The sequence below is a fragment of the Ochotona princeps genome, chromosome 24 (assembly GCF_030435755.1).
Source record: "Ochotona princeps isolate mOchPri1 chromosome 24, mOchPri1.hap1, whole genome shotgun sequence".
NCBI lineage: Eukaryota > Metazoa > Chordata > Mammalia > Lagomorpha > Ochotonidae > Ochotona > Ochotona princeps.
Window position 1 is genome coordinate 25,483,941 of NC_080855.1, and position 16,705 is coordinate 25,500,645.

Genomic DNA, 16,705 nt, shown 5'->3' on the forward strand with positions numbered 1-16,705 from the left:
ATCTCCGTGCTTGCTGGGCCAGCCCTTCGCAGGGGACATGTCACTCTGCATGACACATGACACAACGTACTGCCACAGCGGCACAGGACAGGGCAGTGGGTGAGGGTTTACTGCAAAGAGTCTTCCAAGGGATATTATTGTGAAAAACATCTGGCAGAACAAATAGGAAACCCTTTCTACACATCAGAAGTCTTTAGAGAGGGTAAGAAGGCAAGAAATTCAAAGGAATCAAATAGCTTGGATTAGAAATAACTGTTGCTAGGGCAGTGCTATGGTGCACCAGGTAAAGCCTCTAGCTGTGATCGCCAGCATCCCACATGGACACCGGTTTGAGTCCCAGCTGCTCCACTCCACTGAGAAAACAGTGAAGGGGGTTCCCTCCCAGGACCCAACCCAGGCTGTTGCAGCCATCTGAGGAATGAACCAGTAGATGAAACATCTCTCTTTCTCTGGCTCTCTCTCTATAACTCTGACTTTCAAACAAATAAATAAGTATTCTTTTTTTTAAAAAAGTAACACTTGTTATCCAAAAAGTTTCTTGTGATATTAGGAAATAATGGATGGACATCTGATGGCGTGACAATGCCCACATTCCAATCCCTTCTCCACTTCCAGTTACAGCTTCCTACTCCTAGGCACCCTCAAGCAGCTGGGAATCGAGTTACTGGGTTCTCACTTCAGCCTAGTACAGCCTGAATGTGTCAACATTGGGGAAGTGATCTACTAAATGGAAATCAGTCTCTCATCTTTCTCCCTGCTCTTCAGGCAAATAATGTTTTTAAAGATTTTTTTTAACTTGAAAAACAGAGTATAAAGAGAAGGAAAAACAGAGAGAATCTTCCATCTGCTAATTCACTCTCCAAATGGCTACAATGGCCAGAGCTAAAATGATCCAAAGCCAGGAGCTAAGAGAACCCTCCGGATCTCCAACATGGGTTCAGGGGCTGAAGGACTTGGGCTATCCTCCACCACTTTCCCAGACCATAAACAGGGAGCTGGATTAGAAGCGGAGCAGTCGGGACTCAAGCCAGCACCCATATGGGATGCCAGTGATTCACCATGGCACTGGCCCCTCAAGTAAATATTTTCTTTTTATAAAAATGTAGCATCAACACACCAGGGAAACTATTTTTAAAAATACGTTCAACATCATTATGTAGAGTTTGTTTATAGGATTCATTCAGTTCATCATCCATTCTTCTAATTCATTCAAGAAATAAGGGCCTATTATTGGCTGAGCACAAGGCTGGGGGTGGAGACACAGCACCTACCAGAGCTATTAGTGTAGTAGAGTGGGAGAAAGAGTCATAAACAGATAACAGGAAGGTACAGACGCAAGGATACAAGAGTCTCAAAGGCCAGGCTGGTCCCAGGACTTTCCAGCATCGGTCCCTAAAGGCCCCTCCTACAAGACAGCAGCATGCGCAGCATCTGGCAGTGCCTCTGCTTAAGACGTCATGCTCCACCCACTCAGCACATACCTGGCTGCCTTGGACTTCACCGCTGACCTCCCAAACGCGACCATCCTTTTTGAATATCACCACCAGACCAATGTGCTGATAGCGAGGAGCTCCCAGGACCAGGCTCTGCACCCGGTTCCGCAAGATGACTGCAGAGGCGTAACCTGCAAATGGTGGTCTCACAGGCTAGGTGTTCTCCCCTGCAGATCCTGGCCCCTGTCCAACATGCAAGCTCAACCCCCAAAAGACAGGCAAAGTGATGGTCCCGTGTTTGTTGAGTCACGGTAACTGAGCTTTATACTCCATTCTCCTTTGTGAAGGGAATTAAAATTCCATCTTGAACGTTCTATCTTTCAACCTATCCCAAGGGCCAACACCTTGGGCAGTAGCTAAATGAGGCCACATCCTGGCCCCCAAGGAACCCAGAACTCCCCCCACTTACCCAAGTAAGCATCATTCATTTTTGAATCCACCCTTGTCTTGTTGATGAAGGTGACGTCATTCTTGGATGTATATAAAAAGGCGCCCCCAGCCCAGTCAAAGCTGCCCACAGAGCCCAGTAACAAGTCATTCTGGGGAAGGGGGCAGAACAGAAATGAGCAGGAAGGAGGAGGTGACCAGCTTTGCCCACGGAGGAGGCACTTCCCACCCAGAGCCTGTCACAGAGAGGAGCCCGGCACCCTCACCTCTGCCCCCCGCCCCTAGGCTCCTTTTCTCCCTCCCCTGACTGAGAACAACTTACAGGGGTGAGGGCAGCACTGAAGCCTTCCTGAGACATCTCATGCTCGAAGGAGCTGCTGCTGCCTGACTGAGTACCTGGAAGAAAGCAGAGAGGCCTCAGACAAACCCCGGGCGCTCACGGGTCCAGGCAAAGCAGCTGGAAAGTTCTCAGCCCTCTTAGAGGGAGGGCAGCCACTCAGCCCCAGCTGTTGTTGCCAAGTGGGAAGACACGTCAACAAAAACACAGATGCCATGAATCCAGATTGGATGTGAAATTCCCCAGTTTCCAACTTCTTTTTTTTAGTAAAATTTACTGAGCATCTTCTGTATACAAGCACAATTCTATATTAAGGGGACACAACAGTGACCAAAGGTTGGCAATCCCCCCCAAATTGAGGGGGAAATGCTGTGAGGCTCTCTCCCTCAGTCCAATTCCTCAGCCTGCGGCCGAGACGGTCAACATCACAGCGGCAGGTCTATACTCCTTCATTTCCAGGGAGTTGGGCCATTGAGTCCACGTTGTCTGGGAGAGCACGTGCGAGGCAGGCTAACAAAGGTTAGCAGCAAATTGTTCTTAGAAGGAAAAAGGTTCTGAGGGGCAGAGGAATAGGGCAGGAGCAGAATCGAGGAACCCCCTGCTCACCCTCAACTGCAAAGATCTTCTCCTGCAGCTGATTCTGAATGGTGTTCAGGGCTTCGAAGTTGTTCACACGGAACACATGCTCATGGGCTGGCTTGGATGCGATGGTATTCAGTTCTTGGAACTGTTGGATGCTCTTAAAGGCATCTCCCACCTGTGACTCAGGACCAGAGGACACATCAGACACTGTCTGCGGGGGGCCACATCATCTAGAGCAAGCAAATCCCGCGGCACAAGAATCTTCGCCGTGATTCCTCAGGTGACAGTACCAGCTGGCACACAGCTGGCACGTGTGGCAGGGCAGGCTGCCACACAGGGTGTTCTGCCAAGGGGCCATGTGGGAACAAGATGCCAGCCTCTGACCGTCTCTCTGGGCTATGCTTTCTAGGCCTGGGGCTGGCCCGCCCCAGAGGAAAGAAGCCCTTTTCTTTAAATTGCAGATTTCTTCCTTGCCACGCCATTCACCTAGGTTGACAGCATCCCTAGGTCACCACAATACGCTCCTAATCCTACTTCTTTCTGTATCCAACAAACCAAGGCTGTGTCTTCCTCCTCTGTGGTGCCCTTCACTGTCTCTGAGTTCAGTCATGGGTCTTGCCTTAGCCAAAGTATGTTTTCAAACGCGAGACAAAGGAAAGCTTGAAGCTTGAAGACACACTTGTTCTCTTGCTCCTCTGCCTTTGCCCTGTCTGAACCCAGGCTAGCTCTCTGGAGAATGAGACCCACAGAACAAAACAGCCAGGCCACCCCAGCGGATCCAGCCCTTCTATCCCGCAGACCAACAGAGCTGACAACCCTGACACAGCGAGCAGGTGCTGCCCCACAGCTCACTACAGACTAACCTTTGGGGATCGCGTGTCCCATAATATCGTGTCATGGCAAGTGACTAATATTGGCACACATGGCCTACAGCTAAGCCAGGCCCCACCTTGATCCTAGTGCTGTCTGCAGACTGAAGGGAGCACTTAGCAAAGCACCAAAACCACACAGAAACACCAGGCCCACAGCCACATCTCCTACCCCAATGACGTAGCGAACGATCCCCTGCTCCTCTGCCTTCGGGATGACATCGTCATACTCCAAGCTGTCACCGTACTTTTCTCCATCCGTGATCACCACGAGGATCTTCAGGGCGTTTGGCCTGGCTCCACTGCTGCTGACAAACAGATCGTTCCTGTGCCGGGAGGAGGAGAGACAAAGGAATATGCAGTGGGCAGGGCAGCCACGTGACACCGAGGAGGAGCCGGGCTCCAGGCGTCCTGGCTCCCGAGACCCAACACTGGGCAGCCGCCAGCCCAAGTCCAGGGCAGCAGCAAGCCCAGGGCAGCAGGCAGAAGGGACCCCCACTGTTTTCACGAACCTTGACCGAGTTTACTGCCCAACTTGCATAGTCTCACTTTCAAGTGTGAAAATATTTTAAAGAAATAAATCTAACCAGGGCTTCCTCATATTTCTCAACATTGCATCCACTCTGTAAATCATCTTGCTGCACTTCTGTCCCAACCTCCGCTTCGCCTGCACACACTCATACACCCACCCTCACCCATACTCATTCACATCCACATACTCACCCAAATACACACTCTCACCTTCACCCACACACACATGCTCACACTCAACCTACACACTACTCATACTCGCCTACACACACGCGCACACACTCTCACATCCACATTTATTCACATATACATTCCCATCGCCCACCCTCACACCCACGTTCACATCCAGTCACCTGCATACACACCCACACCCCCACACACACACACACATTCACTGAGGGCTCCTCACTCTGCACAATCTCCAGGGGATCCCGCAGGCTTCGAGTAGCCTCGCCTGGATTTTCCCAGCCTCCCTCAGCCTCCTTCCCTCCCCTTCACCCTTACTCCCTTTCCACAGTCCAAGATAGCCTGCTCTTCCACACACATACCCCCTCCCTGGCTGGAGCTACCCTTCTCCCCTCTCCTCCCCTTCCCTCCCAGCCTCAGCAGCACCCTGACCCCCCAGGATTCATGTCTCTGGCTCCTCTGGTGCTCACATGACTCTGAGGATCCCCGTGGCCGTGTGTGTCGTGCCCTCCAGCTGTCTTATTGACTTCACATGGTCAATGGGGTTGGGGTTTCTCTTGAAATCATCGAAGGTGAAGTGAATCCGGAAGCTATCCGAGTACTGCATCAAGGAGAACTGGAGCCCAGTACACCTTGCCGTGAGCCTGGGGAAGGCAAGCCAGGCCCGGCCAGCCAGGCCCCTCCAGCTCCCGCCTCACAACCCGAGATGGCTGGCCGGGTCCCTTTCACCCCTGTCACTTAGAGCCACCCGCTCTATAAGGGACAGAGAGAATGCTGGCTGCATCCAAGCAGAGCAGGAGGGAAAACCAGAGAAGAGATGAGCAGCAGCTGACCAGTCCCAGCGCCAGCCATCTGAGTGGGTTGTCAGCCCCACGTGGGCTCTTGGCTAACCCAGCCTTCTGCCCTCACCAAGGTTTTGGAGTCTCTGAATTTCTCCATCACGGTCCAGACAAACTCTTTCATCCGCCCAAAGTCGATTCTGTTGATGCTACCAGAACCATCAATCAAGAAAGCAATGTCACTTTCCTGCTGAGGACACTCTAGGGATGGGGGGAAGAGAACAGGGCAATGAAAGAGGAGCTTGGTGAACACTCTACAGATGGGTTCTCTCTGTGGGGCCTGAGGAGGAAAAAGCAAGGCAAGCTGCCGCCAGCTCCCTGCTGAGCAAAAACAGACAGGTGTGTTGGACCTCAGCAAAAGATGAAGACTCTTCTATTTCTTTTAAGATTTATTTATTTTTACTAGAAAGGCAGATGCACAGAGAGAAGGAAAAATCGGGAGAGAAGATCTTTCATCTGCTGGTTCACTCCGTAAAAGGCTGCAATGGCAGCAGCTGAACCAATTCAAAGCTGGGAGCTAAGACCTTCTTCTGGGTCCCCCACATGGACACAGGGTCCAAGGACTTAGGCCATCCTCTTCTGCTTTCCCAGTCCATAATCAGAGAGCTGAGTCAGAAGTAAGACAGCCGGGACCCAAACTGGTGCCCATGTGGGCTGTTGGTGCCACAAGGTGGAAGATTAACATGTTGAGTCACAATGCTGGTCCCCCAGCTGGAAACTCTTGGCCATCCCACATGCAGACAAATCCACCAGCTTCCACATTTTCATTTGCAATAGTAAAGACTCTTGGTCTTCGACCGATGGGCAAGAAGTAACTAGGGGGGCATTTGGCATAGCCTTTAAGATGCCATCTGGAATACCCACAACCTGTATCAGGGTGCCTGGGTTCAAGTTCTAGGTCTGCTCCCAGCTGAGGCTTCTGAAAACAAATGTGCACCCAGGAAGGAAGGATGAGAGGGAGGGAGGAAAGAAGGTAGAAAAGAAGGAAGAAAGGGGAAAGGAAGGAAGGGAGGGAGGGAGGGAGGAAGGAAGGAAAGAAGGAAGAAAGGAAGAAAAGAGAAGAAAAGAAACAAAAGAAAAGGAAGAAGGAAGCAAGGAATTTGGGGTGGGCATTTGGTATTCTGGCTAACACCACCACACCCCATATCAAACTGTCTGGGTTTGAGTCTTGGCTCTTCCCTTGATTCCAGAAATCAAACGTCATTGACCATGAGAAAATGCATCCTGAGGAGAGATAGCTTATGAGTGCAATCTATGTGGCAACCCCTTCATGCAGAAGAACAATCGCATTCAGCATAAAACACTCATCCTGGGAAGAAATTCTTTGAATGTGCTGCACATGGGAGAGCCTCTTGTCAGAAGTTGAACCTTCGCAGCCATCAGAAAACTCATGGTGGAGAAAGAATCTATCCACATAATGAAAGTGGGAAATCCTTCAGCTAGAAACTAAGCCCCAGTTTGCATTAAAAAAAAAAAAAAAAGCATAGTGGACAAAAAAACTTGTGAATGTTGCCAGTGTGGGAAAGCTTTTTTGCTGACAAGTCATATCTTGTGTGACACCAGAAAAGAATTCTCAGCAGAGAAGAATCCCACGCCCTGTAAACATTTGAGAATGCCTTCATGTATTGGGTGACCTGGAATATTCCCCAGGAATTTACACAGAAATGGTTTATAATTTGAAGGCTGTTTCTAAAGCAGTGAAGACTTAAGTGGAATATCCTTTGAAGATGTATTCATTCATCAAGTTTCAAGTGTCCTTTGTAAAGGAATCTTTTTAAACACCAAATATGTAGCAAGAAACTACGTTCCTCCAATAAAAATACTTGGCATAAAATATGCATACCTCAACATGGTCAGATGTGACAAACTCACGGCTACCAACATACCAAATAAGGAAAAATTTTCCTCCTAGATCTAGAAAAAGATGCCTGCCTTGATCACTCTTACTAAGCATAGTACTGGAAGTCCACACTAGAGACATTCGACAAGAGAAATCAAGACATTCAAATAGCGAAGGAGGAAGTCAAAACATCCTACTTACAGATCCTATGCTTAGAAAATCCCACCCCAAAAGCTCCAGCAGAAAGCTACCACAATAAATGATGAACATTGTGGGATACAAAATCAACATGCAAAAATTAGTAGTTTTTATATGTTCTCTGAAAAACAATCAAGAAAATATTCTATTTATAATAGCTAACCCCCCTCAAAAAAAAAAAAAAAAGACCCTAGGGATAAATTGAATCAAGGAGTTTTGAATGATCTCTACAATGAAAATTGTGAAACACTGGTCAAAGAAATTGAATGGGGCCACAAAATAAATGAAAACCCATCCTGTAGTCACAGATTGGAAAAATTAATACTGTCAGGACCAGTGTCACAGCACATTAAGCTGGGTCCCGATTGCCTCCTGGGAAAGCAGCCAGAGGAGGAGAAGTGCTCCCGAAAGCGCTTCAGTACTTTCAGATTTTGAACTCAGTATGTATGTATATTATATTGTATGATTGTTTAGGATTTATCATTAATTTGAAAGGGCACAGTGGCAGAGAAAGAAAAGGATAAAGAAAGAACAAGCTGGTTCACTCCCAAATATCCACAACAGCCAGGGCTGGGACAGGCCAAAGCCAGGAGCCTGGAACTCCATCAAGGTCTTCCAGGTAGGTGGCAAGTGCCCAAGCACTTGGGCCTCCCAGTTGTATCAGCAGGACGATGGATCAAAAATGGAGCCACTGGGACTGGAACTGGCATTCAAACACGGCATGTAGGCATCACAAGTAGCAGCTTAATCTACTGTTCTATGTTTTTAAGTAGATGCAAAAAAAAAAAAAACCCCTTTAAATTACTTGAAATGCAGAGTTAAGAGAGAGATCATCCATCCACTGGTTCACTCCCCAAATGGTTACAACAGCCAGAGCTGGCCAGTCCACAGCTAGAACCCAGGAACTTCTCCTGGGTCTTCCACGTGGATACAGGGACCCAAGGACTTGAGCCATCCTCTTTGACTTTCCCAGGCTCATTAGCAGGAAGCTGGATCAGAAGTGGAGCAGCGGGATTAGAACTAGCACCTATATGAGATGCCAATGCCACAGACAGCAACTTTATCACTAAATCACAGCACTGGCCTTGAAGAAGAATATTTAAAGAAAGTAGTTCTGAGAGTGAAGACAAAGACAGAGATGTTGAAGCAGCTGCTGAAGCCACAGAACCAGAAGAGGAGCTGGTGTCCGGTGCCCACAGATGAACCAAGAGGGTAGAGGAAGGCAGGATGTGACTGACTGAGGAAGCCGTTGGCAGAGGGTGCAGCTGAGGGTGGCGTATCTGAGACCACAGAGCCTGCAGAAGGAAGAGGTGACTGGCAGGTCACACTAGAGAGATCAGCAATGTAGTACTGCGGGTTAAGTCACGGCTTGCAACCCCAGGATCCAGTGTGAGCGTTGTTCCAGTCTGAGCTGCTCCATTTTCAATCCAGTTCCCTGCTAATGTTCCTGGGAAGGCGAAGCAGATGACGCAAGCACTTGGGTCCCTGCAAGTCTCCTGGGGGACCCAGATGAAGTTCCTAGCTCCTGGCTTTAGCCTCATCTTGGCCATTACAGCCATTTGGGGAGCGAACCAGTGGGTGAATGATTTTTCTGTGTGTATGTATGTGTGTGTGTGTGTGTGTGTGTGTGTGTGTGAGAGAGAGAGAGAGAGAGAGAATCTATCATTCATTTAAAATAAATAAATGAATAAACATTAGGAGGAGGAGAAAGAAAAAGGATGGTCACTGCACACAAACATGGACAGCATTTGACATTTGCAAAGCAAGATCTGTGCAAGGGTAGCCAGAAGGCAGACAGCACAGGAGAGGAGCTGTGGAGTGGGGCAGGATTAGACTCCTCTCAGGATGCTGGGGGTAAGGGGAAACAGGTGGCCAAGGAGAGGGAGAAGTGCTGTCCTAGCTGCCCATTTCTGTGGCTTACTGCTCACTGGAGCCAAGGGCACACACATGTTTCATTCAGCGAAGGGGGAGACCCCAAAGCTCCTGGGGGGAATGAATGCCAGAAGCTGTGGATCCTTCAATAGTCAAGATGGGAGAATCAGCCTCAAGAAGAAGAGGGACAAACCTCCTACAACTTGCTGCCAAGTTGGCACTGTCGCAGAGCCCCGGGCAAGGAGGTGGTGCAGCGGAAGCTGCCTAGGCCAGAGGAGCAGAACGTAGGGGGCCCAGTGCAGTAGCCTAGCGGCCAAAATTCTGTCCTTGCACACCCGGGATCCCATATGAGCGCCAGTCCGTGTCCCGGAGGCCCCGCTTCCCATCCAGCTCCCTGCTGGTGGCCTGAGAGAGCAGTCGAGGAGGGCCCAAAGCCTTGGGATCCTGCACCCACGTGGGAGACCCAGAAGAGGCTCTTGGTTCCTGGCTTCAGATCGGCTCAGCTCTGACCATTCCAGTCACTTGGGGACTGAATCAGCAGACAGAAGATCTTCCTCTCTGTCTCTCCTCTTCTCTATATATCTGCCTTTCCAATATAAGTAAATAAATTAAAAAAAAAAAAGAACTTATGAAAGCAAAGCTATAAAGGGTATGGCAGGGCAGGGCATAGGAGGTGAGAGGGAGAATGGTATCTGGTTCCAGAAACAGCTTGAAGCCAAAGATGAAGATGACCACGCAGCTGAACCAAGCAACTTGGAGAAAGCAACTGGGGAGACTCACTCACTTACTCAATCAGCAAACATTTGGGGAGCAGGGGTAAGGCAAGCAGCCAGGCGGATGGTCCCCAAGATGCCCACCTCCTCGCATGACCCACTCCATTTGAGTGGGAGCTGTGCTTGGCAATTGACCTCCAAAGTCTAGAATACAGTAGAAGGCATAAGAGGCTTCGTCTCATTCCAGGATGTGGACTGTGGCTTCCATCCGAGGTGTCCCCGCTCTCTCTCATTCACTATTTTACAAGCTGCTCCATGCAGAGGCTCAATGGCAAACTGAAGGAGACCCCAGTCAACAGCCAGCGAGGAGTGGAAGCCACAGCCAACAACCACATGAGTGTGTGGGGAAGGAGACCTTCCCCCAAGTCAAGCCTTCGGGTGAAACCAAAGCCCCAGCTGGACAACTGGAGATGCTGAGGCAGAGGCTAAGTTGGACCCAGCTTCCTGATGTAACCAAGATGTTGCGTTAGTGAATGCTGCTGATGTTAAGCCATTAACATCAAGGGTGACAGGCTACGCAGCCATAGACACAAGGACATCTAGCAGTGAGCATGCCATCAATGTCCCTGCTGTCTGCATTGCAAGATGGACAGGTGAGAACCAAGTACAAGGCCAATACACAGCTAAAAAGATGCTGAAGTAGAGCAAGGTGACAGGAAGTGATGGTGGAAATGATTAGGAATTCCACACAGGAAAGGCCTCTTTAAGGAGATGACATTTGGGCTTAGCAATAATGGGGTGTCAGCAGACCACTAGGGAAGAGCAGTGCCAAGGCCCTGGAGCCGGGACAGCTGGGCAGGGATCCTGGAGTGTGAGACAGTGACTAGGGTAAAAGGGCTGGAGGAAGGGAGGATATGAAGGTGACCAGGGGCCACACCACACAACCTCAAAGACCATGGTTGGGAGACCCAGGCCCCTCTCCCAACAACATCTCGTTGCCAGGAGCCACAGGCAACCTCATGGCTCCATCAGCACTTCCCTGAGAGGGCAGGACCCCAATGCCCTTCTCTGATGGAACCTGGTTCGGCCATCCTTACCCCCAGATCACAGCCACCCCTCAGTTCAGCCCCACCCCCACCCCATGGTCTCTTACTGTCTGTATCTCCCTTCTGGTGAAGGCCACCTACCTCTGAGGGTCTTTGGGAACCTCTGGGGTGACTGCAGCAGGTTGGTTCCAAACAGGAAGCAGAAGCCATTCACGTATGTGTTCTCCTTGCAAAACTGGTGCACGGTAGGACCGCAGGCCTGGGCACAGGGGCACGGAAGGAGCTGCCCCTGCTGCCTTCACCAGGCCCCCAGTCCCACAAGTCCAGATGCCCCCTTACCCTAAACCCCCCATCACCAGGACCCAGGACCACTCACCAGCAGCCGGGAGGGATTGGTGGCAGCTGCCAGGGACAGGCCCAGGGACATGTTCACAGCCTCAGGGGGCACTGGGTGAGGGAGGAGACAGACATGCGCGTGGTCACCCACAGGGAATAACCATAGGTACCAGGCAGGGGTCCCCTTGGCCTGTGGGGACACAGGGGTCTGACAGGTCAAGGGGCACCTGGGGGGTGGGAGAGGAGCAGCAGGCGCTGCCGAGCACAGCAGAGGCGTCTACAGACAGAAGAGAGGCTGAGGAGCTAACCCCCAGACCCCCACTGCTCCCCCAGAATGCCGGCATGCTGGGTCAGCCCAGCCCAGGCCAGAAGTGTTCCCAGGGCCTTTGCAAGGGGCCATCCCAGCCTGGTGGGGTGCCAAGCAGGTGCAGAGCTTACCCTGCAGGTAGATGGGCTCACACTTTCGCATGCTGTGGTCGCACTGGTAGAGGCTGCCTGTCTGGTTGGGCGCTGTTATCTCCTGGGGGGCTCCAACTACCACCCTGAGTTGGGGGGTAGGCGAGGAACAGATATGAGAGAAGACCAGGGGAGAAGCCCTCTGCCCAGGAAAAAGTGGAGACCCACACCCCAATTCCTAAACTTCCAAAAACAAAAAGAACAAACACAGGATAAAATGAAAAAAAGATTAACTCACAAAGTGGAAAGGACTTTGCTAAGAACGACACAAACCTCAGAGGCTATTTGAAAGTAAGTAAAGCCAATCGCTTGGCTGTTTAAAACCTATTTATTTACTTACTTGAAAGAGAGTTACAGGAGAAAGGGAGAGCCAGAAAGAGAGATATCTTCCACCCACTAGCTTATTTCCCAGATAGCTGCAACAGACAGGGCTGGACCAGGCAGACCTGAGGAGCCAAGAGCCACGAGCTTCCTCCAGGTGGGTAGTAGGGAACACAGAAGGCAAGACAGCCAGCTCACCTAAGCCAATGGAAGACTTGAGTACCTTATGAAAAGGTGGAAAGTTGGAACAGAGCCAGGCTGTACTACAAGCACCCAGGTCTGTGGGTACACGGAGGCAGACTGGACAGCCAACAGGCCTGACAGTTTCACAAGTCTTGTGTAACAAAGTCAGCAACCTCTCAGAAATGTCAGATCACTCAAGCAACATTCTCGAAACATTCCTCCCACACCGGCCGCATCCCTGGACACCGATGTAGGGCGATGGCGAGAGCTGTGTGCTTCCTTCTCCCTCCGTATACTGGCCCCACTGCCCACCTCAGTAGGGAAAACTGAAACATTTATCTCAACCACCTTCCCCCTTACTTCTCCATTCTGATCAGAATCGGACGCCCACATGGCTCTGTAATGCCTTCACCTTTACAATGAATATTAAATTTAAAAAAAAACACAGATTTTATCTCTTTTCCTGTCACTCTGCCTTTCAAAATAAGTGAATGAATTTTTAAAATTTTATTTATTTTATTGGGAAGGCAGATATACAGAGAGAAGGAGATACAGAAATATCTTCCATCTGATGGCTCACTCCCCAAGTGACTGCAAAGGCTGGAGCTGAGTCAGTCCGAAGCCAGGAGCCCGGAGCCTCATCTGTCCCCTTGCAGGTGCTTTCCCAGGCCACTAACAGAGAGCTGGATGGGAACTAGAGCATCCAGGACATGAACCAGCACCCATATGGGATCCCAGGCATACAAACTGAGCACTTTGGCCACTACTACGCCAAGCCCCATGAATTTTTTTTTTTGATTGCCATCTTTTTTTTTTTTTCCCTCCAGGAATTTAAGTCTTGGAGAGAAAGTGAATGAGACAAAGAACTGTGTGTGTGAAATGCTTACCGAGAACCTTCAAACTGGACCACACTTTGCCCAAAGCCCTTCTCGGTCCCTTGCAAGATCAGTGGGTTTTCAGTATCCAGGTTGAAGCCGTGACACAAGGCCATGACTGGAGGGAAAAGAAGCATGAAGGTCAATCAGAGGAAAGGAGGCTGAGAGAGCAGCACTCCTGCCTACTTGGGGCACCTCTTGACCAGGGTCACCTCACCCGGCTTAGGACACCTGCCTGGCAGCTCCTGTGCCAGCAGCCTGCAGCAAGCGCAAGCAGGGCCAGGTGCTCACGAAGCCCCCACTTTCTCTGTAGAGGACCACAGAGTAAACACTGCAGCCTTGATGCAGGCCAAGAGGTAAAAAGAACATGTTACATACTGACTCCTCGGGAAGCTCATAAGGAGAAAAAACTATCATGAATTTCAAACCATTTTTTTACACACACATACAAGCTAATCATTCCATTTTCCCATGGACTTTTTCAGGTATCCTTATGATTTTTGTTAGGAAAATTCCAAAATGTGATCCCTGAGGACAATTCTTTGGTAACATAGGTTTGTTAATGAGATGAAAGGGGTGCAGGGGCAGCGGAGAGGAGCGCATGACTCGGGCCTGGGATTCCAGGCTGGCATTCTCCATCATCAGGTGGATGACACTCATTCACCTGCAACCCTGACTCATGGGGGGCACGTGTGGCCCCACTCTGTAGCTTGCTGACCCCTGGCCTCCCGAGAGCATCGTGGGGTGAGCCCAACCACTCTCCAAGCCCCACCCTGCTCTCTGGTCACACAAAAAGGGCTCTTGCCCAGTGGCACCACCCCGGGGCTCTTGCCCAAACCTCAAGTTCCTACAGGTTCTCCATTGGATAATTTCCTTCCTCCACAGTTCTCAATCGCTTCCTTCCCTTTGTGGCTCATTCCCCACAAAATATGGGCATGAAAGGAAACAAACTTGAACCTGTTAGATTCATGTGTCACTCAACAAACACCCACACCTGGATCCTTGGAAAACTAGGATTGATGGGTGGGACGAGGGAGAGGGAGGAGAGGGACAGGTACATGGTAGAATCCAAAAGGAAACACTGTGGGGGAGAGATCAGCACCTGCTATGCACCCTTGGGCAGGTCGTGTCACCTTTCTAGACCTTAGTATCCTGCTGTGAGAACTGAAGGAACCAACCAGATGGTCTGGCACAGCATATGAATGCAACCATTCACACCAGCCTCCTGCCCATCATATCTTGGTCCAGCTCCTTCCCCCAGGTCATCCTCCCCCAATCCCCCTTGCCTCCACTCACCACCACCACCACCACCACTGGGTCCCGTCCTCGACATCTCTTTCCCAGCACCCACAAACCCCAAGGTCTCCTCTTCCACCCGAGAGCGCCACCCCTACCAAGCCCCTGGTGTACCTGTTAGCAGAAGGATTCTGCGAGTCATGATCAAAAGGCGCGGGGGCCAGGAAGGATAGTGAGTTGTTGGGTTGCAGGCACCACTGAGCTACTTCAGCGAAGCCACCAAAGCCAGGCAGGACAAAAAAGGAGAAGTAGGAAGCAGAAGTCTGCAAAGGCCCAAAGGAGGAAGGCGGGGGCTCCGTGAGCGCCTGGCCCTGCTTGCTGTCACTCCTGCACATAGCCTGCTTGCCCTCCTGACCCAGCTTCCTGACCCAAACCACTGAGATCTCTATCCAAAAGGTGCCATCTGTCACCTTGACCTGCTTCTGGGGTGGGCCGTAGACAGCCAAGGCAAGACCCTGATGTACCTGATGAGATCTTTCTCTTTCCTGTCTGTCCTCCTCTTTCTTTAAAAAAAAAAAAAATCTATTCAAAAACTTGCAATTTACAAAAGAAGACTTGGATTGTGATTTTTGGTTAATATCAACCCTTAGCACTGAAGCAGTTACCAATCCCGCCATTCCCCATGGTAGGCAGTTGCCATGTGTGCCAGGAAGAGCTTCATAAAGTTTCCAGGAGTCAGAATGGGTAACAAGGAGGTACCCTCCAAATACTGGCACTCCAGGCTGGACCTCCAGGTTGGTTCACAGTTTCTGCAGCCAGAGGGGTAGCATTTGTCAGAGCACATCCTCAGGGCTACAAGCCCTTCTCCCTGCAGTGGAAGCAAGTTCCAGAAGCCACCTTCATTATTCTCCTTTTCCCTTTCTAACAGCCATTCAAAAGCCACCACATGCACGGAGGTTTTTGCAAAGATTTATTTCATTTGAAGGGCAGAATTATAGAGAGAGAGAGGAGGAGACCAAGAGAGAGGTATGTTCCATCTGCTGGTTCACTCCTACATACCTACAATGACCATGGGTGAGCCAAACTGAACCCAGGAGCCAGGAACTTCTTCTAGAGGTCCCATGTGAGTGCAGGGGCCCAAAGTCTTAGCCCATCCTCTGCTGTTTTCCCAGGCATATTAGCAGAGAGCTGGATGGGAAGTAGAGCAGCTGGACTTGAACTAGTGTGCCTGTGGGATGCCAGAGCAGGCAGCAGCTTTGCCCACTATGACACAGGGTAACCCCGTGCAGATTTAGAAAGCTACCACACAGCCCCAGCACAATGGGATTCCATATGGGTGCCAGTTAGTGTCTCGGCTGCTCCACTTCCCATCCAGCTCCCTGCCTGTGGCCTGGGAAAGCAGTGGAGGATAGCTCAAAGCCCTGGGCCTCTGCACCTGTGTGGGAGACCTGGAGGAAGCTCCTAGCTCCTGGCTCCAGATCAGCTCAGTTCCAGCCATTGCGGCCACTTGGGGAGTAAACCAGCAAATGGAAGATCTTTTTCTCTGTCTCTCCTCCTCTCTGTAAACCTACCTTTTCCAGGAAAAGTAAATGTTTAAAAAAAAGAAAGGAAAGAAAGCTACTACACATGCCCCTGGAAATGCACACGTTCAGAAAAGCAAAGACCCGAAGTTTCCACCTCAGGCTGATCCCCAGCACAGACAAATAACAGCAATCAAACACCATAACACAACAAAATCAAAAAATAGTAAGAAACCCTGGGAAAGTGGGAGAATCTAACATCCAGAGTTCCTACATTATAAGATGCAAACATCCAGTTTTCGAACAAAAAAAGAGAAAGAGGGGGGCATACAAATAAGGAAAATCCAAATGAAAAAAGATAAACCTACAGAAATCACCCAGAAAAAAGGCAAAGAGCAGACTTACTGGACAAAGACTTTAAGATAATTGCTTTAAAGATGCTTAAAGAACTAAAGATGTAGAGAAAGTCAAGAAAACAATATACGAACCAAATAGAAATAAAGAGATTAGGGCTGGTTGTAATGTAGTCAATTAAGTTACCAGATCCAATATAAGCACCAGTTCGAGTCCCAGCACTTCTACTTCTGATGCAGCTACCTCTTAATTCACCTAGGAAAGCAGCAAATAATGGACCAAGTGTTTGGATTTCTTCCACCCTTATGGGAGACCTGGGTGAAGTTTTAGGCTCCTAACTTCAACAAGGCCCAGTCATTTTATTTTTTAAGTAGCAGATTAAAGATCAGTAGGCTGATTGATTGATTTGAAAGGTAAAGTCGCAACTAGAAGGAGTTCTTCCATCCACTGGTTTGTTCCCCAACTGGCTACAACAGCCAGACTGGGTCACAATGAAAACAGGTACCAGAAACTCTATCCTGGTCTCCCACA

The 16,705-nt window shown here is 49.9% G+C and overlaps 1 protein-coding gene across 2 annotated transcripts in view; it reads right to left on the reverse strand.

Annotated features, from left to right (window-relative positions):
* ITGAM (integrin subunit alpha M) overlaps positions 1 to 14,599 on the reverse strand; it is a 28,060-nt gene extending 13,461 nt beyond the window's left edge. For both annotated transcript variants that reach the window (XM_004586914.3, XM_058680372.1), the window contains exons 1-12: positions 14,475 to 14,599; positions 13,077 to 13,182; positions 11,668 to 11,771; positions 11,270 to 11,340; positions 11,035 to 11,152; positions 5,295 to 5,425; positions 4,856 to 5,001; positions 3,841 to 3,994; positions 2,824 to 2,974; positions 2,203 to 2,276; positions 1,903 to 2,032; positions 1,482 to 1,624 (exon numbers count right to left, since the gene is read on the reverse strand). In XM_004586914.3, coding sequence (XP_004586971.3) covers positions 1,482 to 1,624; positions 1,903 to 2,032; positions 2,203 to 2,276; positions 2,824 to 2,974; positions 3,841 to 3,994; positions 4,856 to 5,001; positions 5,295 to 5,425; positions 11,035 to 11,152; positions 11,270 to 11,340; positions 11,668 to 11,771; positions 13,077 to 13,182; positions 14,475 to 14,502 — 1,356 coding nt within the window. In that variant the 5' untranslated portion in view covers positions 14,503 to 14,599. The remainder of the gene's footprint in view (positions 1 to 1,481; positions 1,625 to 1,902; positions 2,033 to 2,202; positions 2,277 to 2,823; positions 2,975 to 3,840; positions 3,995 to 4,855; positions 5,002 to 5,294; positions 5,426 to 11,034; positions 11,153 to 11,269; positions 11,341 to 11,667; positions 11,772 to 13,076; positions 13,183 to 14,474) is intronic.
* Positions 14,600 to 16,705: the final 2,106 nt, after the last annotated feature.